The sequence below is a fragment of the Euprymna scolopes genome, chromosome 19 (genome assembly GCF_053919585.1).
Source record: "Euprymna scolopes isolate OS-2025 chromosome 19, ASM5391958v1, whole genome shotgun sequence".
Lineage (NCBI taxonomy): Eukaryota > Metazoa > Mollusca > Cephalopoda > Sepiida > Sepiolidae > Euprymna > Euprymna scolopes.
In genome coordinates this window covers 29,897,415-29,921,538 of record NC_136500.1, presented here as the reverse complement: position 1 = coordinate 29,921,538, position 24,124 = coordinate 29,897,415, and the positions used below count along the sequence as shown (strand labels likewise).

The following is a 24,124-nucleotide window of genomic DNA, read 5'->3' as shown; positions in this document are numbered from 1 at the left end:
AGGCATGCGAAAGCATATTTATTTTTGTTAATTCAAAATAAAAACAAAAGTAAAATATGATCTTCAAATATAAAACACAAGAAATCCATTGCCTGTATTTTTAAAGAGATTATTTTTATAAACTCTTAAGGTAAATATATAAGATTTGATTTAGAATATATATCTATGCTCTAATTGTACTCTTAATAAAAATTACAAAAGGTATAAAAATTTAATTTACATACAATCTAAAATGAATAGCTAAAATTTATTTATGTTATTACTTTCTCGTCTATTAAAATAATAGTTAAAATGTATATATATATATATATATATATATATATATAATTAATTAATTGCTAAACACTAAATAAATTTTATTTTTAAATGTAACATAATTCACATAAAATAAATCAAAAATATATACCTTACTTCACAAACTTCATAAAAATGCCAATTTCTTAGTCGATAAATTTGAAGTTACATTTTTACAATAATCTTTAAAGTTTCCAAAAATATATTTTGTTTAACCATTTTATATCTATCCCATAGAATTTAATTTCTGAACATAGACTGTTATGAAAAACGACTAATGTTACTTAATTATTAAGACTAGTGTAAATTCTAGTAAGCAAACGAATGTAGTTGTTGCAATGGAATAACTTAGAGGCAAAGCAATTTGCCAACAAAAGACTTCACACAAAAGGTTGGTTTTCTTTAATTTTTAAACGTTCAAAACTTCCAGAATTATAGACATATATCAACAGCTATTCTAGCGCCAAATATAAGAGTAGATAATACGCAACAGTATAGTATGACACATTAACTTTTACACCATCCTGGATGAGTTGTCAGTCAGATTAATATTAACATAGAGTTAAATACTCCTAAACGAAAGATTATATAAATATGAATATTTACTATATGCAATACATAGAATGATAGTCATTAGCTCCCTTAAGCCAATTATACTAACGTGGCGCTTATAATAAGTTTTTACATGCAAAATACTTAAGCTACAATTTCTAGGTTTCCATGACCACGGGTTTTCTTTTTTCGACTAGCAAGTAGATCACTGTATCCAAGCCGTAAAATACGCGTAAATATAGTATTTTATTTTAGGAACATTTCTAATTTACTCTTATTGAGAAATTCACTTTTGATTATTATATTGAACCCAGCATATAATAATTATTTCATTAATTAAAAATATGTATTACTTGAGTGACATGAATTAGAATCGAAACAAAAATAGCTCACTAGCGGTGTTCGTTAGGATATGAGCTAACGACAACTGCATATCAAAAATTGATAAATCAGTCTTGTTAAACGGGAAACTGTATATTGGTGCAGGCGTCGAGCATGGACATAAGGTCGAACTATGCCTGTAAAGTTCCAATTTTTCAATTTTGATCCTTAGAAGCTCTTCTGGCTAAAAAACAAATCGAATTTGTTCCACAGGTTCAAACACACCATATATCAAGTTTCAAGTTTGTAGACAAAAAATTGACAGACAAGTTTTGTAAATACCATTCTGCAGACAGATAAAGATATAGAAAGATTACTACTTAAAATGTAGGTTAAAATGCTCTGGAATTATGTACATTGTTGAAAATGTGCACGAATAAAAATGTGCTTAATAGTAAGATAAAATAAGAACAGAAAAAAATGAACAGTGGATTAGTGAATTCATATAAATAAAAAAACGTTGTAGCTTTATGGTGTTTTAATAGATATTTTATAGGAAAGTAATACAATTACTATTTTCTATTCATAAGATGTTTTAAGAGAAGCAGAAAATCGGAATAAATGTAATATTTTTTTGTAATAATTAAAAAGGGATTAATATTTACGTGTAGCATTGTGTACGAAATATTGTCAGTGTTCATTTGAAATGTGCATAGTAAATCTATATATATAAAAATGTAAATGTTGGTTCGTTCGGAGTTAATTGTCTAAAAAACCACTTATACGTTTTGGTATAATATGTTTACTATATCCATGTGTGTTTTTATATATTCCTTTTTAATTATAACTTTATACTTATTTTTTCTATGATAAATAGGTGGATTTCTTTTTACCGAGAGGCGATTTTTTTTATTTAGGGACAATTATTTATTACCGCTTCCTGTCACGTGACCAGTGTTACAATTTAGCGGTTTTCCTTCTAGATCTGGAGATTTCGTTTACAATCTAGCGGGAAATTCTAGAAAATCTGGAGGTATTTGGCACCTAGACACACCCGCATTAGATTGCTTGAAAATACTTTAAAACATAAAATAAACTCATTCATGTAAGTAAAAAAAAAGTAGCATTTATTGCCTTTGGTAACAATTATTTATTGATTAGTTGTTTTGTTTTTCACCGATTTTTCGACTAACCATTCTTAAATCCTACTATAAAATCGATTTTTCCAAGTACATTTTAGGTGGGGGGCATTCCAATATCCCCGAAGGGGTTTGTATTACGGTACACAGGTTTGTATTACTGTACACATAGATTCGAAAAAGTTGTCAAAAAACAAATATATAACAAATAAATGTTATCAAAGGCAAGATAAGTTACTTTTCTACCAAACTGGCTATCGATTTTCTGGACATTTCTTTCTCCTGATCTCGCGGTTTTTTTTTAAATCTCAGTTGACAACATTGCATCACTAAAAAAACACCACAGGCTTAATGTAAACAGAATGTGTTTACAATATCGGTAAATTTTCAATGGGTTTATTGATAATGTAACCATGTGATTGAACTTTAATTTAAATTAACCACACGTGGTCGAAAAATGAATGCCGACGCTCAAAGTGTATACACATTTTGACTCCTCCCTTTACTTTAACATTCACCAAAAATCAGGAAATTAATGAATTTTAATGAAAATTGCAGTATTTTTCTAATAATGATCGCAGAGTATAATGAACTAATTATTTTTACTTAACTCTTGGTGAAAATGTTTTATTTTGTTTAAACAAAAAATACCTTTACTAAAGTTATGGTTTTCAGTAGTAAATAAAAAACGCAAGAATTTATTTTTGCTCTTTTTAAAGCATCGTAATTTGTAACAATAAAAAATAATTTTTACAGTAACATTAGGAAAAAAGCCCCTAAAGTCCGTATTAATGTATTCGATATAACTCGAAGAAAAATGAATTATCGGATACTATTCAGGAAATTAAAGATTCAATTAGATTCCTATTTCAGTCACCTAAATTATTTAAGGTGAAATGAGTTTAGGAATTTATAGCCAAACCTAAATATATTTTTTTTTGGTAAATATCCAGATACGCTACTACAGAACACCGAGCACTCTAATTTGTTTGGGGGGGATGTGATGTTCTAATTGGTAAATGTCGGTGCGTTACTTACGGAAAATTTGAAAATTCGATGTTCCAGGTAAAAAAAAACAGATAAATTACCCCCCCCCTACTCCAACTTGGTGTGCTTTCTCTTTTCTTATTTTATTTCTTTTTCAACTAATTTTAAATTTTCCACCCAAAAAGCGCTATAATGTATTTTTGAAAATTAGAAAATTCTATGTCCTGGAAAAAAAATCCCCTCCCCCCAACATAGTTTGCTTGGTGAAGCCGTCGTTTATGTTACAGCGTGCATGCGCGTAGCATAAACGGATGCTGCAAAATGGTGGAAAGGAGTTCGTGGGTTCAGGGGTAAATACCCTGCAAACGGTAAATTTACCCCAAGTTTGACTATCAGATTCGTTGTCAGCGACCTCAATTACCTATAAAAAAACAAATTAGAGTGGTCGGTGTTCTGTAGTAGCGTATCTGGATATTTACCTTTTTTTTCTTGCTTAAAAAATAGCATTAATACAGTAAGTTAGGTAAACTGACTTTTTCGTTTAAAAATGGAATTATTTCCCTTTCGTTATTAACTTTTTTAAAATTTTTTTTTTTAATAAATATTTTGTGATGTTTGTATTACTGTACACATAGATTCGAAAAAGTTGTCCAAAAAGAAATATATAACAAATAAATGTTATCAAAGGCAAGATAAGTTACTATTCTACCAAACTGGATATATTTTTTGTGTTTTTATTCAATGTAACATGTTTATTCAGCTCGAAACCCATACAGTGTTTACCGATGTATTGGAACATTCAAGATGGCGTCTGATTCTCTCTTTAACACGGTAAGTGTGGGAAAAGATGTTATAAATAAAAAACCGGATAAACTACTGTTAAAAACTCGCTCAATATATGTTATTGTGACATAGGTTAACATATATTCGGCGGGTTTTTAATAGTATTTTGTATAGTTTTTTATTTATAACATGGAAATTGCTCCGACTTAGAACGAAGGGATTAAATACTACCACAGCATCAAGGGAAATTGCCTTCCTCGTCTTCTTCTCATCCAACATTTCTACCGACTAACCAGTAGGGTGTAAGGTAGACCTATCATCAAACGCCTTCTTTCAGACCATTACTACCGACTTTTACTAAGTAGAATACTTAGTTACTATTTTTTAGTGTCTTGTATATAATTGTTTTTTAAATAATATAAAAAATTGAATTTGAATTTGAATTTATTTATTTTATTTTTATTTGTTGTGTTTTTTATTTCTTTTTAACTTCTGTTTATGCTCTGTATATATGTGTGATAGTGCACGATATCTCCTTATACATGGGAGCCAAACACTATACCTGCGTCAGAACCACAGATAAAACAATTTTGGGGTCGGTGTTGCCACAAATACCAAAATAGGAAAAATTCCAAGTACAAATAATTCATATCATGGAACACAGAAGAAAGATCTGGGTGTCATGATCGGCAGGTGCTCCTTTGGTAGCTAGCATCGGGGACCGGGTCGTCGTCTGGCGAATGTTGGCGAACTTCTTAATTTCAGAAACTCGAATAACATGGAGGCTGACCAGGTAAGCATAATCTCTAATTTCAGGGAACATAATGACACCGAACAAACACAGCGCAGCCGTGATAATCATCAAAATGGGGGGAAAACCGAAGAAAGAAATGGACAACAAAAGAGAATAGACTCGTAATGAAATGCTATTATAGAAGTCATCCTAAATATAGAAATGGAGGTTATCGGAAACGAATGAAAGAACTATGGGAACTCTCCAGTGACCACCAAGCGACAGAACAACGAATTGCGGACCAAGCAAGACTGATACTCCAGAAAGCTTGGCTCTCTAAACTAGAACTAGCAGAAATTCAGAGAAAAATAAATAATGGAACTGAACAAGAAACACCCCCAACGGAACTTCCCGTAGAACCCCCCCCCCACAAGTTGAAGCCTCACAAGTAAAAACACCAAAGGCCCAGGACCTACGAAGACCGACGACGACAAACATTGAAACCAAGAACAATGAAAGAGAACTAACAGAGAAATGAAGCAAATGAAATAAATAAAATAACACAGTTCATGACCGAGGAAAAAACTCCCATTGTTAAAGAACCAAGAGCAGAAGAAATTAAAAACAGAAACAGAGAAGGTTAACAAGCTCCTGCCACACATCCCAACAAACACAATCACAGACTAAAACAACCTCATTTACACAGGCGCAAAAAAAGGTAAGTATGAATCTCAAATCGGAAAAAACAACCGGACCGATAAAAGCTGGATGGGAAATACGACTAGAAACCCTAATACAGAAACATATAAAAGAAACCAAAATGATCAACAGGAAGACAGCAATGTGGAGAAAACGGAATATTGGGAATATAACTGACAGGGAGAAGCTAAACAAGAAACATGAATAACTGGATCAAAAAATAAAAGCTAAAGAAGCGAGATTGAGGCGATATAGATATAAATCTGAACAATGCAAACAAAAGAGAATATTTGAAACTAATGAACGCCAATTCTACCAAATTGTGAACGGAGGAAAAACAAAAACAGAACAACCAAATCCGACAGAAACAAAACTCTACTGGAGTAAAATATGGGAAGAGCGACGAGATCACAATAGAAATGCGGAGTGGCTGAAAGACATGATAGAAGAGTAACAAAAAATAGAAGAAGGAACAGTGAATGAAATCAGCAAGGAACCCTTAAAGAAAAACATAGGGAAAATGGTAAACTGGAGAGTAACGGGGCACGAAGGGATACATGCATACTGCTTCAAAAATTCACAACCTTATACGAAAGTCAATCCCAAAATGTGACAAGTTGTATACAGGAAGCAAACGTGTCAGACTGGATGATAAAAACTAGAACCACACTGCTACAGAAGGACACAGAGAAAGGAATCGTCCCCAGCAATTATAAGCCAATCACATGCCTATCCATCATGTGGAAGATACTGACAGCACAACTGAGGGAACAAATCTACCACTCCCTGAATAACCGTGGAGTCATCCCCGAGGAACAGAAAGGATGCCAAAAAGGGAAAAGAGAGACACATGATCTGCTATATGTTGATCAAAAGATTCTAAAGCAGGTAAAAAGGGGACGGAAAAATTTAGCCATGGCATGGATCGACTACAAAAAAGCGTACGACAGGATCCCCCAGGCATGAATAATAGAATGCCTAAAAATGTATAAAATACCAAGCAGGATCACCAACGTAATAGAAAATGCAATAAAAACATGGAGACTGGAACTGACAGCTGATGGACAACATATAAGAGAAATTAACATACAAAGAGGCATCTTCCAAGGAGACTCATTATCACCATTACTGTTCATCATAGCCATGATGCTCTTGAATAGTATTCTGAGAAAGTGCCAAACCGGATACAAGTTCCCCAATACAGAGGAAAAAATGAATCACCTGATGTACATGGACGAACTGAAACTTTTTGCAATGGCCGAAAAGGAGCTAGAGACACTAATTAACGCTACCAGGATCTTCAGCCAAAATATCCAAATGGAATTTGAAATGGAAAAGTGCGCAATACTAGTTATAAAAAAGTGATAACTGGAAACGACAGAAGACATGGAACTACCAAACCAAACACAAATGAGGGCACTAGGAGAACAAGACGACTATAAATACTTGGAAATTCTGGAAGCGGACACAATCAGAGCAACAGAAATGAAAGTGAAAATTGGAAAGGAATACCTCAGGAGAACAAGAAAACTCCTGGAAACCAAATTATATAGCATAAAACTAATAAAAAGGTATAAATACATGGGTAGTGTCACTAGTGAGATACTCTGGACTGTTTATAGGATGGACAAAAGAAGAACTGAGACAGCTCGACCAGAAAACCAGGAAATTAATGACCATGCATAATGCACTACACCCAAAGGACGCTATTGACAGACTCTACGTGAAAAGGAAAAGCGGCGGGAGAGGACTAATCTCTATAGAAGACCGTGTGAAGGACACAAAAAAGAACTAGGAAAATACATAATACAAAGCACTGAAAGGATAATTATGGCAACGAGAGACACGGAGAAACCCAACAAAACAGAAAACAGAGAGACAAAAGAAAAAACGAGAAAAGAGAAATGGGAAGAGAAAAAACTCCAGGGAAGATTCATAAGAATGACAAAAGATGAGAATAATGAAAACACTTGGACATGGATGCGAAAAGGACATATACACCAAGAAACTGAATCTCTAATAACTGCAGCACAAGATAACTCAATAGCAAGGATCGATAAAACACAAGAAAACAGCAAATACAGACTCTGTGGACAAAGAGACGAAACGATAAACCATATAGTAAGTGAATGCAGCAAACTGGCCCAAAAGGAATACAAAAACAGGCATGATGAGTGGGGAGGGTGGTGCACTGGGAATTGTGCAAATGACTGCATTTTGAGCGTACAGATAAATGGTACAAGCATAAACCCGCAACAACACTGGAAAACGAGAACCACAAAATCCTATGGGACATAGACATACAAACGGGCAAACCCATCCAAGCAAGAAGATCAGATGTCGTAATAATTAACAAGAAAGAAAAATCCTGTCAACTCGTAGACTTTGCTGTCTCAGCTGACCACAGGGTGAGTATGAAAAAAAAGGAGAAACCAAGCAAATACACAGAGCTAGCCAGAGAGTTAAAAGGGATTTGGATGATGAAGAAAATCAAAATAGTACCGATAATCCTAGGAGCACTAGGAACAATTCCGAAAAAACTTCGAAAAAAGAATGGCAGAAATTGGAATCAGAGGAATAACTGTAAAAATATAACGCCTAGCAATAAAGAAAACGTCTGAAATATTAAGGAAAACCGTAGAATGTGGGGAATAACACAAGACAATATAACAAAGAAGCGTTACAGGGAAAGAAGAACGCCGAAGCTGCATATCAACAAGTTCTACACCACCATCATGCATCCCCCCATTGTTTCATCACCGTCAGGCCCAATAGAACAGTGATACCAAAGAGCCGAGAAAGTGTTACATAAGGGAGGGAGAAGAAGAGGATTTGACTTGGACACTTTACTTGAGGGATACTAGTACCATGGTGATGACGTGTCCATTTTACTAATGAAGAGAAGAAGTTTACGACGATGAGAGAGAGAGAGAGAGAGAGAGATATTACGAGTGTTAAGAGACGAGAGAACGGGACGAAAGATGCCTTAAACCGTTTGTCTAGTAGTTAGGACACTTGTTGTGTATTTATGTGTTTGAATTAAAGAAGATCATACCTGGTCCCGCTGCTCTGGGAGAGTCTTCATCTGGGTGGATCTCTCTTGCTGTTTTCGCCGGAATACACAAGATGAAGACAGATGTTGGGTTTTCAACCTTTTATTCTCCCAGGCATGATCTGCAGATGCCGCCATCGATGGTCTCCACTATGGGTACCTACCACGTCCCACGTCTGGGGCGCGCATCTCCCCCTTACTTAGGAGAGAACCATTTTAGACTTCTGCTCGGCTCGGCATTTTCTGAGAGACTCAACGTTTCACCAACCTTGCCACGTAGCATCACATGACATCCGGTTAGATGAAACGTCACTTTCTGCAACGTGGATTAACTACAAAAATATCTCTCTGACCTCCTCCAACCTCTCCCTCTCTCTCTCGATCTACTAATAGAGACACAGAGAGAGAAGATAGAGAGAGTATGAAAGAGCCAGAGAGAGAGAGCGAGAGAGAAAGAGAGAGAGAGAGAGAGAGAGAGAGGAGAGATGCTCTTTAACAAAAGGTCAAGGAGGATCGAAAGACCGAGGAGAGAGCGCTGGCTAGACCTCCGCTGGACAAGCGCAAAGAGAACTGGAATCGTGGGGAGGCTTAGTGCCACTCAAATTCCAATATAAACCAATGCCCACTACCAGCGAGAAATCAATGGTATGTGGCTGTTGCGATGATGCAAATTCCTTTGCAAATGCTATCGAAGGAGGTGGAGAGAACTGGACGTTTGGGGAGACTTGTTGTAACTCAGCCCCCAGAGAACACCACACGTTTCTAATCAAATCATTTGTTGACTTGTGTGAAAGCTCCATGTGAGGCAATAATTAACGAATAAAACTCTTACTATAAAGCATTTGCAACTGTGGGGAAGAATATAGGCGATCCAGAACTGTAACGTTTAATCCTTTGGATAGCCTCGTATTGTATTTGTAATCCCTCTCTCTCTCTCTCTCTGTCCATCTCTCTCTGTCTGTCTGTCTCTCTCTCTCCATATATATATATATATATATATATATATATATGTATATAAAGCTGGATGGCTCTGTATGTGTCTGGTCACGAATAGGCTCCTATATTGTTGACTATTATAGAAAACTGATCACATATAATGATAGAAGATGTATCGAGACACAGGAATGGGTATGTTTGATCTGGCATAATAATGATTCATTAAAAGTGTGGGGTCTACGTACGCGCCTCATCCACAAAGTATGGAAATAAAAAAAAAAATCAAAATTAAAAAAAAAAACCGTTTACAAGTGTTTTTGATATAGATGTACATAATAATACTTTAATAAGTATGTTTTAACTTAAATAGGGATGGTATGATTAAATTGTGGGGTCTGCGTTCGCGCCTTGCCTCCATAGAATGGAAATAGGCACAAACTTTAATAAAGACTTTTCATATCTATCTGCATAATTATCTTTGATAATTATGCTTCAGTTTGAAGAAATATGGTATAATAAAATTATGGGGTGTTCGTTCGCGCCTGACCTCCATAGAATGGAAATATGTCACAAAGTTTAACAAGGTTTTTTAATATATACCCACAGAATATTGTGATAAGTGTTTCAGTGTAAACAGGTATGGTATAATAAATTATGGGGTTTATCTATTTTATTGTTACTTTCATCATATTTTGATTTGTTTTGATACCCCCAAATTCGAATTACAACCCTTTCTTTTCATAACCTTTCATAAATCATAGTCCATTTGCTGTAGGCTGTTTTTGGAACCCAGTCAACGACGAGTAATTCTGCTGGTATATATATATATATATATATATATATATATATATATATATATATATATATATATATATATATAATGGTGAGAGATATGTGAAAAAAGAAAACGTACATCCGATTTCGGTGACGATTTTAATAAAAATCACTCCGGATTGATAATTTTTCGGTTAATAAAATTTATACAAAATAACTCGGTTGTTCTTACATTTTTAAATATATATATTATTTTTTATTATCTTTAATGTAGCAGTGAATTAACCTAATTGAAAAAAAAAAAGAAACACCAGTAATATACCCCTTAATATCAACGAAAAACAGCCAGAATGAATCTAATTTTGAAGCCTATCTCAAACGTCACAATAATCACATCATACGTTACGTTCAAATCACGCTTACGGACGTGCAGGACGCCCAGGGATGCTTCTACAAGTAATCTTTGTTTGTTTGTAGATTATTATTACATGAATGATATAATATTAAAATACATCTATTATAGCCATAAATGTGGCGTTTATTTTCCCTTACAATATGTGACAAATTATCCTCGAATATTCTATAGACTCGTTGTAAATATAGCAATATTATTTCGCTTTGATATCTTACCTTTGCTTTTACCAATTCGCCACACGGTCGAATAAAGCAGATCCGTGTCTGCTGTACATCTTCGCACTCCGTGTTGTCGTTGGTCATCCGTACTGACATTCCTACACCGCAACTGGCTGAACAGGCTGACCACTCCGATTGGATAATGGCACACGGTGGACGGATCGGGGGCCTTGTTGTTTCAGGCACCGGCCGGTTCGTGCTTGGTTTTCCTACGAAAAAGAAAAAAAACAATGCAAGGCATAAGTTTGATAACTTCAAATTATCAGGTTGACAAGGAAGTTTCTGCGGTTTTTAACTTTTGAACATATCTCAGCGCAAACAAAAAATTAATGATAGAAATAAGTATTATCAGTATCAATACACTTGCTAACGCAAAACAAGTGTATTTATGCTAGTAATGTAAAAAGGTCAGGAGAGTATGGTGGATTATGCAGAGTTTCGTAGCCCAATTCGTTCAACTTCTGTAAGCTCGGTTTAGAAAAGTGCGGTCGTGTATTGTCATGGAGAAGAATTGTTCTTTCGTGTTGATAAATGTTGAGTGTTGTTGTCTAAGTTCTGATGCATTTCATCTATTTGTATACAGTAGATCCCCGCCGTAATAGTTTCGACTGCAATAAACAAAAACTGTAGTGGATAAGACCGGTTAAAGACCACCAAACAGTCAGTAGTACCTTCTTTCGTTGTATCTATGCTTTGGGAAGTGTCGTGGAGGTTCGTCAGTGTCTTACTACGGATCTGGGAGTCGTCGATTGTTGTAAAGTACCCAATTTTCATCACAAATCAAAACCGGGTCTATAAACGAATGGTTCTTATTGCGTAAAACAAAAAAAGATGACGCTTAATAACGGCGTTTCTTTAAGTTGCTCATTATTCTCAAAACTCTCGTCGCTGCAAAGACATTTCTTAAACCACCATTGTGCTGTGCGTTCCTTAGTGGTTATTAAGCAGTTTCATCAGTTTTTCGACCTAGCTTGAATTTGCTTTTTCCATCTTGTGATCATCGTTCTGAAAAGAAGACTTTATTGATTTTAAATAATTGTAACTTAAACGATTAGGCAGAGCGAAAAACAAGTTTCAATATAATATATAATTTAAAATGTTTTATAAAGAAAATCTATGGAAAAATACACTATTTGAAATAAAAATTAAAATTCCGCAAGAATTTTCTAGTCTAACAAGTACTTATGTATATATATATATATATATATATATATATATATATATATATATATATATATACATATATATATATATATATGTATAATTCTCTCTTCATATATATATAATTCTCTCTATATATATATAATTCTTTATATATATAATTCTATAAACATATAATTCTATATAAATATATATGTTTATATATATATAATTCTATATATATATATATACTTCTATATATATAATTATATATATATATTTTTATTTACACAGTGATCACCACTTTCCAAGGCCCGGAAGCCACTCAGGGATAAGGGTTATTGCAAGTACATTACGTTAGTGTGGAGATATAATTCTATATATATATATATATATAATTCTATGAATATATGTATAATTCTTTATATGTATAATTTTATATATATATTATTATATATATAATTTTACATATATATATACATATATATATACATATATATACATATATATATATATATGCATATATAACGCTTTCTCATTCCAAATAGTACGTTGCCGCATAAAGATAGTACCTACCCTGTTTTAATGTTTTATGGAACCATTATGTATGAGTTTTTGAGAATAGCTCGCTTTACTTTAAAATTAATAGATTTTACACCACCAGTTTCTAGCTTAGTAATAAGGATGATAAAAGAATGTGGGGATAACACTAAAATATTTGAACAGTTGAATAAAGTATTTGTTCGTTATCCTGATGCTTTTGAATCGTTTAAGATTAACCAGAACATATTAATAAAGGATATCCAAAAGTATATTTTTAATGTATAAAATGTATTTATAATGACATAAAAATGTATACATGTATGAATATTTTTAACCTTTATATATTTAATTTTAAATAAATATGAATGTGAATATACAAAATACAAATCATAGTGGGGTTGATAAGTAGTTAAATGGATTAATCCTAATCTTACAAATACAAAACTGGTAAATTAAAAAAAAATATCCATTTTAAATTTGGAAACTGATGAATCACACAGGTAAGAAATTCATTTTTCTAGCATGAAAAGGTTAGATAATGGAATTAAGAATAGGAAATTAGATCAAATATTTGTAACATGTCTTCTTCCTAAGATTAAGGGAGGTGGTGTTTGATCAACACTGCTGGGGAGCCATGATGTTATATGCTGTTTTGTTTTTAAATCCCCGAAACAGGGTTTCATGGTAAACAACTGATGATCCCTTAAAAATAAATTATTAGTGCTATAGTAAATTCTAGAGCGATCTGATGCAGTGATTGCAGGTGATTAAATGATTACTAACTAGATGGTTTTCTAACGAATGATAAAAAATATATTTAAAGGTTAAAAACTTCAAAGACCATATATATATATATATATATATATATATATATATATATATATGTATATATATAACTGCTGACTGTACACACGACAGTTCTAGGTTCAATCCTTGGCTTGGGAGAGGTACTACTCTCGGGACACTGATGAGTTATGATACAACGAAACAGGATTGTATGTCGATGACTACAAATATATATATATATATATATATATATATATATAATACTATATTTACATATATATATATATATATATATATATAATTCTATATCTACACTCATGAGCCAAAAATATGGGCTAAGAGTGAAAGAAGGAAGAAATCGAGTTTCCAATATTTTTCCATGAATTTCTGTTAATTTTAACTGAACATTTCTATTTTGCAGATCATTATTATTCTAGCATATAATAATAAGTGGAAAAAATCAATCCTAAAAATGTTAACACCGCATATACCACCGAGGATATAAAAACGAATTGCAGGATTAAGGCAACACATATGTCTTACAAGAAGATTTTTGATATTTTAAGAAAAGGAAAATGTGAAAACATCTCTTTCTGTAGTGAAGCGTATTGGTCAAAGGTTCGAAGTCGAATGCTTGGTAAACGGGGAATCTGAAGTTCGTCGCCCTAGACCATTCACTGGGAATGGATAGATAATGATATGAGGAACTTTTACTGCAGCAGGAGTTGGGGAACTTATTTGATGTGAGAAGTCAATCAATGCAAAGGAATACATTCGAATATTAGAAACAGGACTGTTACCAAGTATCCAGAAGATGGGAATATCTCCGAACATTATATTTCAACATGATAATGCCCCTGCACACATTACTAAAGTCACAAAAAATGGATTTCTGATAATTCAGGTAATGTGATATTTTGACCAGGTCAAAATTCCGATTGAACTCCCCCCCCCAAAAAAAAATATTTGGTCCATAATATCTAGTGCATTAAATGGAAGAAATTTCCGAACAATGACAAACTATGGGAAGCTGTGCAAAGCGAATGGAATAGCATCTTAGGTGTTCCACTTTGGTTGAGAGCATGTGTAAAAAAAATGATCTTCTAAAGAAATCAACAGGGAATGCGATTCCATCCATAGCATTTATTAAAGTAAATGTCTTGTTTTGTGTTATTAGTCTCCTTAAAGTTTCTTTGTTCAATTATTCTTTGGTTAATATAGTTTTTAGTGCAATAAAATGTATAAAATTTGTTTGGTCCATTTTTTTGTTGCTCACGAGTATATACATACACACACATACATATATATATATATATATATATATATATATATATATATACATAATACCACCCATATATATATAATTCTATACATATATATACAATTCTATAGACATATATATCTATATATGATTCTATATATGTCTTTATATAAAATTCTCTCTCTATATATAAAATTCTCTCTCTGTATATATAATTCTATATATATAATTGTTTCTATACATAATTATATACATATATAATTATATATATATAATTATATATAATTTTATATATATAATTCTATATATATAGAATTATATCTATAATTATATATATATAATTCTATATATATATAATTCTACATATATAATTCTATACATATATAATTCTATTCATATATAATTCTATATATATAACAAACTATATATACATAAAAACTATATATGCAAATCTATCTATATATACAAAAATATATATATAAAACTATATATATATAAAACTATATATATAAAACTATATATATAATTCTATATATATAATTCTATATATATATAATTCTATATATATAATTCTATATATAATTCTCTATATATAATTATATATATAATTATATATATATAAAAAAACTCTCTCTCTATATATTTAATTCTCTCTCTCTCTCTCTATATATATATATATATAATTCTATACATATATAAGTCCATCTATATATAAATCTATATATATAAGTCTATATATATATAATTATATATACTAAATACAACGGACACTTTTTTTTCTTATAATTCTTTTTTTTAATTTTTCAATTTTTCGTATTGTCTTTTTTGTTTCAAAATCAAAAATATTAATAAAGGATCCATACATGTTGCTGTTACGAGCGCTTTCGATTCGTCCATGAATCATCATCAGGTGTTAAAAATACAGGATTGCGAAAATGAGGATTGAAAATGAAAACTAAAATATATATAGTCAGTGATGAGTTAAAATAAAAGTCGATTAAGAATGCTCTATTGGAGAATGTAACTCCAAAAATAATACATACATTGGGCATACAACAACAACGTTGTCCCGGCGAATAACTATGCACCTTAACGACACAAGCGCGATTTACAAACATTTAAAAAAAGAACATAGCTGTCCCCCCTCCAATGTTAGAAAGGTCCTCGTTGACAACACAAAAATTATACAACCGGAAAATAATGTAAAAAAATTAAAGATTCTTGAAGCGTCGTACATTAGAACTCTTCAACCTAATATAAATGACATTGCATTTCAAAAAAGTAGTAACGTTCTGAAATGTCTTGCGTAGTCCGTGTTGGACGGACTTCGTACATGGTGTCTACGAACTTGCTGGTTTTAACACTCGAATTTTTAATCGACTTTTATTCTTAATCGACTTTTATTTTAACTCATCACTGACTATATATATTTTAGTTTTCATTTTCAATCCTCATTTTCGCAATCCTGTATTTTTAACACCTGATGATGATTCATGGACGAATCGAAAGCGCTCGTAACAGCAACATGTATGGATCCTTTATTAATATTTTTGATTTTGAAACAAAAAAGACAATACGAAAAATTGAAAAATTAAAAAAAAGAATTATAAGAAAAAAAGTCTCCGTTGTATTTAATAATATTTGCTTGAATGAAAAAATGCTGCCTAAATATACCAATTTCAAATTATATATACATATATAATCTATATATATATAAATATATATAAGGCTATATATATTTAATTCTTCATATATATTTATATATCATATATATACATTATATATATTATATATACATATAATATATCTATATTATATAATTATATATATATTATATATATATATATTTATATTCATATATATGTATGTATATATATAATTCCAAAATCAGCATGCACGATTTTTATTCATCCCTAATAGTTGCGTGGTGCTGCGTCGTTTATTTTCTCTGTTGTAATCAATAACATCGTACATTGTGTCTTCACCTGTTTTGAGGTAAAAATACTTTCCCACTGAGTTAAACGGGTTTTTGTTCAGAATGGCATACTCGTTCGATTCTATTCATTTGTGATATCGTCGTGAGAAGAAGTCAGGTACGTACAGCCGTTTTTCGTTATAAGACTATAAAGTCGTTTCAATCCTTATTTTCATCTATATAAATTCGTACTAATTTTTCATTTCAAAATGTATTTACCTTTAAATAATTATCCAACTGCAGAGCTAAGTTTTCTCTAACATGATTCGCTTAACCCTTTAATTAACGTCTGATCTTCTTAGAAAACATTGGTTATAATTGCATTTTCACATCAAATTTTAGTGCAATACTAGTGTCTGTGGAAAGCCTTATTATTTACAATCCTCACGGTCATAAACAAAAACAAATCTTCGCCATTTTATAAATACATTACAGAGAAGATAATCTTATTCATTAATTCAAAAGTTTGAATGTTTATTATCATTATAAATTCAATAAGTTTAAAAACACGTGTCACTTAATTCATATTAATAATTCAAAATCAAATAAATATATTTTGTTTCGTAATTTGTGAGATGTGGATTTGTTACTTGTATTATTTAGATTTATATTGAAAGTTATTGTCACAAAGTTTCGGTCGATGTAACCTGCGACCTTCTTTAAATGTACTTTGTCGAACTCTAGAATGTTTCTGTAGAACTCGATATACTTTGGACCTCTATCCGGTCATGGCTTACAGAACGAGAGCATGTTACTCCCGTGAAAGAAAATAGTCGGTTCTGCTCGAAATTCCGTCCAAATTCATGAGGTTGACAAAACACATTTAAAGGTCTCAGGTAATATCGAGCGAAACGTTATGAATATGACACTCAAGATGAGAACAATAGTGCGATGAATCCAAATAATACGAAATATATTTTGTTTTGATTAGATAATGAAAGCGTGGATTTCTTTTGTTCTTCATCTTCTGTAGGTAATTCTGTATTTCCAACGTAACAGTATAAAATAATAACATCAATAATGTACGAGATATATTATAATATGGGTTTTCCGTGTGGAAGAATGCATGTACACGTTTTGATTCATTTCAAAATTAAGCCGAGTGGTGCAGCTACTCTTCGCTATAAATGTGTTCAATTTTTTCTTCTGTGTGTCCGCCCGTCTTTCTCTCCGTAGATTCAAACGAAAACACATTGGCAATCTCCCTCTTTAGTAAAGCATTAACAACAAACAATGATTTTGATACAAACACTAGTAATAATCTACCTTTCTGCCTATGTGTTCTTAAAACTAAACGAAGCCTTCATGAGCCAAGTTTCTTTACTAAGACTACTATGTAGAGCACAATAGCGCGGGACTGACTAAAAAACCCTAGTCGTTCTCAAGTCTATTAGAAATAAATTCATGTTGGGTGGTTCTCTTAAATAATCAAAATTTGTCCTAGTTAAACCATAATTATCAATAATCACGATGTGTCTTTCAGTGTACACCTTACCACTAATTAACTTTTATTCCAGAATGGCTGTGTTACAAGAACAGCAGCCTGTTCTTGTAAGTGAGTAAATATGAAATAGGATAGTCAAGGATTCGAACTTGCGAAGCTAGATTTGGAATTGAGAATTCGAATCATAAGTTAAAATAAATACAGAATGTTATTGAAAATGAGTAATGTGGAATTACCATTGTTTAGCTCCCACAAACTAGTTAGATATATGTTTATTGAAAAAGGAATGTAATGATGAATTTTGTTTCTGTTATAAAAATGGAAATTAAAATAAGGAATTTAAAAACGGACAATGGAAAATGTTATTTGTAAAGTGGGTTACGAAAATTAGGTTAGAGGGTCGGCTTTGTAAGAAACATGTGAATAACAATGCATGATTAACGACGGAGGCATATCATGCCATGTATCTGAGAAGCACGTGCTGGTCGGGCAGTGACGTCATGAGTTATGAATTTAGTTAGATGCATCAGAAGCAGGATCAGTCAGTTGGAACAAGCGAAAGGAGTTATACGGGAGAAGCTAGAAGAACCAAGGCACCCTCTGGGAAGCGAGAGGTTTTAGAGGTAAGCATGTAAACAACTTTGAATCCCTGAAATACAGAATCATGTCCGACCGGTCGAAGAAATAAACGTATCATCATCTGCATTTATAACTGCCGTCTTGTGTTTTGTCATTCTACCAAAACAAAGGTAAAGTAACATTTTATTAATATGAACTTTGTGTTTATAAAAATGTACAACTGTCAAAACGTAAATGTCAAACGCACTTTCGGTCTATCTATCAAGATATTCATAAATATCCTCTCATTGAATTACAGGCTTTGTTCTCCTGTAGTAACCTGTATCCTACCTGTCTGTCTCGTTATATATAAGACCTGTCTCTATATCTAAACAATATGAACACTCACAATGAATATATATATATATATATATATATATATATATATATATATATATATGAGCATCTCAGAAACATGAACAACAAAAATATATTACATCAATCCTCTTCAGATAATATAGTATGCAACAGTTGTGCGACCTTGAAAAAAGTGACTCTTTAGAAAATAAACAGCCAAAATAACTTCTGGAGTAAGAATTTGCGAGTAAACAGTAAGTAAAATGTGTTATTTTATATTTCATTAAAATGTAAACATAGAAGTATCTATTGCATAAAGAGCAACCATATGTCTGTCTATCGGTATGTATGTATGTATGTATGTATTCCTAGGTAACACGTGAAAAATACTCAACAAAACAAAAAGTTGGTATAATGTAGGTATGTGTAAACAGTGGGTGGATAAAATCAAAAACTAAAAATAATGCTTTTGGGGTCAAATCTTAATTCATTTCATTTCATATTATCAAGAATTAAACACGTTGTTAAATGCTATCATGTAAAGAGGGTTATTTCCGCAGTATCGACTGAAGTTATGTGTTAGTATACGCAGAAAAGAGACACTAGCTGATCTAAGATAAAGTCTAAGTGGTGTGTAGGCGGAGAGAACGAGAGACGGTGGAAGTTATTATACATCCTTACTCTTATCGCCACCTTCAACCGGAACAATAGCTTGAAGCTCTGCTAGATTAAAATAAAATAAAATAATAATGATACGAGATGCAGAACCGGAGAGATTTTAACGCTTTGCGTGCAACAGTAACGAATGTAAATACACGTAAAGTGACGAAACTATAATAGACTTTGAGCACATCATGATGCGACTAGCAAACTGTGTATTTATCCTGAAGATTCGTTCCTTGCTTTATTGTTTGAAAAAGAAGTGTTAATTGTGTAAGAAGTGCATTCATACCGGCTTTGCATAAACAACAAAGAAAACTTTTCGCCTCATTCCATTTTATCTATAATTAAACATGATAGAAACTAAATAACAACATCCCTTAAAGCAGTGCTCGCACACATTCACCAATATTCGTGATGTGTCCTGATATTCGCTTTTCTCATCAGTTTGTTTTAGCTGAAGATGAGGCATCCTATCGGATACCAGATATTTACCACGCTATTTCATACATTCTAATCGGGAGACCTTTTAAAAATTCTGTTCGTCTCTTTCAATGCAGTTGCGTGTATCCCTCTTGCATTTTGTTCATCGGGTATATTTATAAGGTCATTTTATTTGTAATACGTATTTATCAGTACGATTTACTCTATCATTATTAGAATGATAGAGGCCTTCCTAAGAATTCAGCGGAAAATACTCTAGAAAAACTAATTCAGACAATACGCTTTTATATCCTAGGAAGTGCGTTATCATATATTAAAAAAAAAACTCTCCGTCTCACAGACACAATACTAGAAGACCACTTCATTGAAGTTTACAACAAATCTCAACTCAGATACTACATCGAAAATGGACGTCACAATCTGTCCTCATAATCAAATATTGTCTAATCTATATGAATAAAACAAATATATGTGTGTATGTCTTTGAGTAATATGTACATTCTTAACCTACTGTTCACAGAACACTGAAATGGACAAGTGAAACAATAATCACACACAAAAGATGGTTTATAAAAGCTAAAATATTTGTTTGGGTGCATTAATAACGCGGACATTAGTAGGCAAGTTAAAATGCAAAAGGTTCGTTTCAAATTGACGACATTTGTATTAGTTTTTGCATGCGTTAACTAATCCTAGCTAAAAGTAGTTTAATTTTATAACTGTCTGGTTGGTTAGCTCAACCACTACAAACAAGACTGGAGCTCTAAATGTTTTGGTTACAATTGTAACTAATGGAAACTAAGCCATTTTTTTTTAATTTTGAAATCAGTACTATATATATATATATATATATATATATATATATATATATATATATATATATATATATATAACTCAACGGGGAAACCCTCGAGGAGACGGATAGCTTCAAATACCTGGGATGCACGTTCATTGGTACCGGTCAAGGCATGAATGAGATTGAAGCGCGCATTAATGCCGCACGAGCTGCCTATTGTCGACTCCAAAGGCGATTATGGTCACGGCCTGAAATACGTCTGAGGACAAAAATACGAATCTACCAGGCCCTCGTCCGCTCAATACTTTTGTATGGATGTGAGACCTGTCCCATACGGAAAGCGGATCTGCGACGCGTAGAAGTTTTCGACCACTACAATCTCCGCCGCATTCTCCATGTCCGTCCCTTGGATTTCGTCGCCAACAAAGAAGTCCGGCGTCGCTGCAATCTCCAGGCGATTACTGACCTACTGCGGGCCCGACGCCTTCGATGGTTCGGCCATGCCTCTCGCTGTGATGCAGGGGTCTTTATCCACGAGGCTATCTCCCCACGTCCTCTACCCGGCTGGAAAAAACGTGTCGGTGGCCAGTTAAGAACGTGGCTCGGGACTATCAAAGCCGACGCTGAGCTTATTTCGGGCCCGCTCATCTATGGCCTGTCTCGTTGGAGACGTGACTGGCTATTGCTCACTCGGGATCTTGCCTCCGATCGCCGGGCTTGGGCAGCGGCGATACGACATGTGCATCTTCATGAAGCCGACTCAACTCCTCTAGGGTGAATGTCGTTTCAAGTACAAGTACAAGTACAAGTACAAGTACATATATATATATATATATATATATATATATATATATATATATATATATATATATATATCAATAAAGAACCCCAAAATCTATTAAACTGTAGATGAGCAATAGCAAACAACTGTGTTCACAAAACAAAACTTACTCTAGGATAGAGATACAAAATAGATTTAAAACTAACAAAAACAATAGCAAACAAACAAATAAATGAATAAACCTGAATATACATAAACGATCACACATATGTATATATATATATGCATGTATGTGTGTACACATATGTATATTTATATATATATAAAAAGGGAGGAAAACGTCTACCCTAAACCACTAACCTAGTTCTAAAACAGATCCTTTGTTCGATAAAATGCATGCCCATTGGCTGATAGGAAGGGGCGCGGTGGATACTAGAAAGCTGATTGGCTTACTAAAATCCTCAACATATATAAAAACAAGAAACAACCACAGAATTCGCGCATAAGCCTGACGAATCCTATAGCGGATGAAACGCAAACTATTCAGTGTAGCTTACTCGCCATATATATTTTATAAATTACTAACTAGCTCTACCTACGTATTGAGCACTTTTGAAGTAAATACTTAAAGTTTACGCATAAATTTATACTTCGTATATTAATTTTATGTGAGTAAATGAAGTAGTTATATATATATGTGTATATATATATATATATATATATATATGTATATATACAAGCAGTTCAACCCTGCTTTGACTGGGCCCTGTGTACTGTTCATAACTTTCCCTATGTGTGAACACCCTTTATGTAAAATTTCAAATATTTAGACCAAAAATTCTGGGAGTAATTTGGTAGAGACCGCAAAGAAATTCATTTTTTTAAATTTGACCTCGATTTTGACCCCATAACATTTATTGTTTTGGGCTGAAATCAAAATAACAAGTTTGACCCATATCCAAGTAACCTACATCTAAAATTCCAAATTGGCGGAGAAGATTGGTAGAGTCTGGAAAGGTCAACTCTTTTTACTTTGACCGTTTGGCAGCCAAATTTTTGCCCCCAGACTAATAAACAAGTTTGCCGCATGTCTGAATACCAGTTATGTAAAATTTCCAATATTTAGACCAAAAATTAGTAGTTGGTTAGAGACCACAAATGTAAAATCTTTTGAACTTTGACCCTTTGGCAGCCAAATATTCCACCCAAATCGATTATGAAGCTTGTCCTCTCTCAAAATATTCTTTTACGTAAAATTTCAAATGTTTAGACCAAAAATTGGCTGAGTAATTTAGAAGAGACAAGCAGCGGACAATTTTCTTTAAATTTTTACCCAAATTCTGACGTTTAAAAATTCATTGTTTTGGACACAAATCAAATTCCTTAGTTTGAACCTTGTCTAAGTAATCTATATTTAAAATCTCAAGTGTTTAGACCCAATATTGGCGAACGAGTTTGTTGGAGTTGTCAAATGTCAAATCGTTGAACTTTAACCTCTTGCCAGCCAAATTTCTGGCCGAAAACCGATTAAAAAGATTTTCCAAATCTCAATACTTATTATGTAAAATCTCGAGTGTGTAGACTGAAAATTGACAGAGTAGTTTGGTAAGGAAATGTACACACACAGACGCACACAGACAATTTCATTTTTATAAATATATAGATAGATTATTCAAAAGGTTTTAAAAATGACTCGTGCGCCACCGCCGAATATCGAAAGCAAAACTTACAATTGACTTTTTCAATTAGACATTAATGCCTTAGCTATGAAGACATGTTCGCTTAAGGGCTAAAATTTAAACGCGCACTAATAGCTATTACATTACGCATGCATTGTTGTACTGCCGTTGTTTGACCTTTACCTGGCAAATTCCATTAAATTTTTATTTACACTTTTGCACAGATTTTCCTCAAAATATAAAATTTCGAATGGGTCTAGTACTCTATATATTACGATTCATGTCTATAAACCTAAAACTGACAGAGGAGTTTGGTAGGCAAACTTTTTTAAACAAATATATGCGCATACATAATGTTATATCGTGGAATTCGTTAGATCAATATAACTAAAAATATCTTACCGCATATAGTCCAGCCTTTAAGTGGGTATGTTGCAACTCATGAGGAAAGAACATAACACTTATGAACAAATAAGGAAATGTTTATTATAAAGACACGCAGACACACGTAACTACAATTCGAGTATAATACATGAAAGTTAGAAATCCAAGTATGGTAACCTGAACGAACGGGGATGATGTTCATCTCGCCGTTTTTAAAGTCACTCTGTTCTCCCTCCACTCTCTCCACTTCCGGTCGTTGATCTCGCGAGAAGTTGCGAGAATTTAATGTTTAGGACTACGGACAAAGGGAGACGACGTTGCCCAAAGAAGTAAAGAGTGACTCCCCTTTGCATTATACTTTTGTTTCATCCCAACACATAAATAGATATAGAAAGAGATTTGCATTTACTGAA

At 32.8% G+C, this 24,124-nt stretch overlaps 1 protein-coding gene across 1 annotated transcript in view; it reads right to left on the bottom strand.

Annotated features, from left to right (window-relative positions):
- LOC145303491 (CCN family member 1-like) overlaps positions 1 to 24,124 on the bottom strand; it is a 384,636-nt gene that overhangs the window by 43,229 nt on the left and 317,283 nt on the right. Inside the window, exon 4 of the mRNA XM_080144917.1 lies at positions 10,901 to 11,112. Coding sequence (XP_080001043.1) covers positions 10,901 to 11,112 — 212 coding nt within the window. The remainder of the gene's footprint in view (positions 1 to 10,900; positions 11,113 to 24,124) is intronic.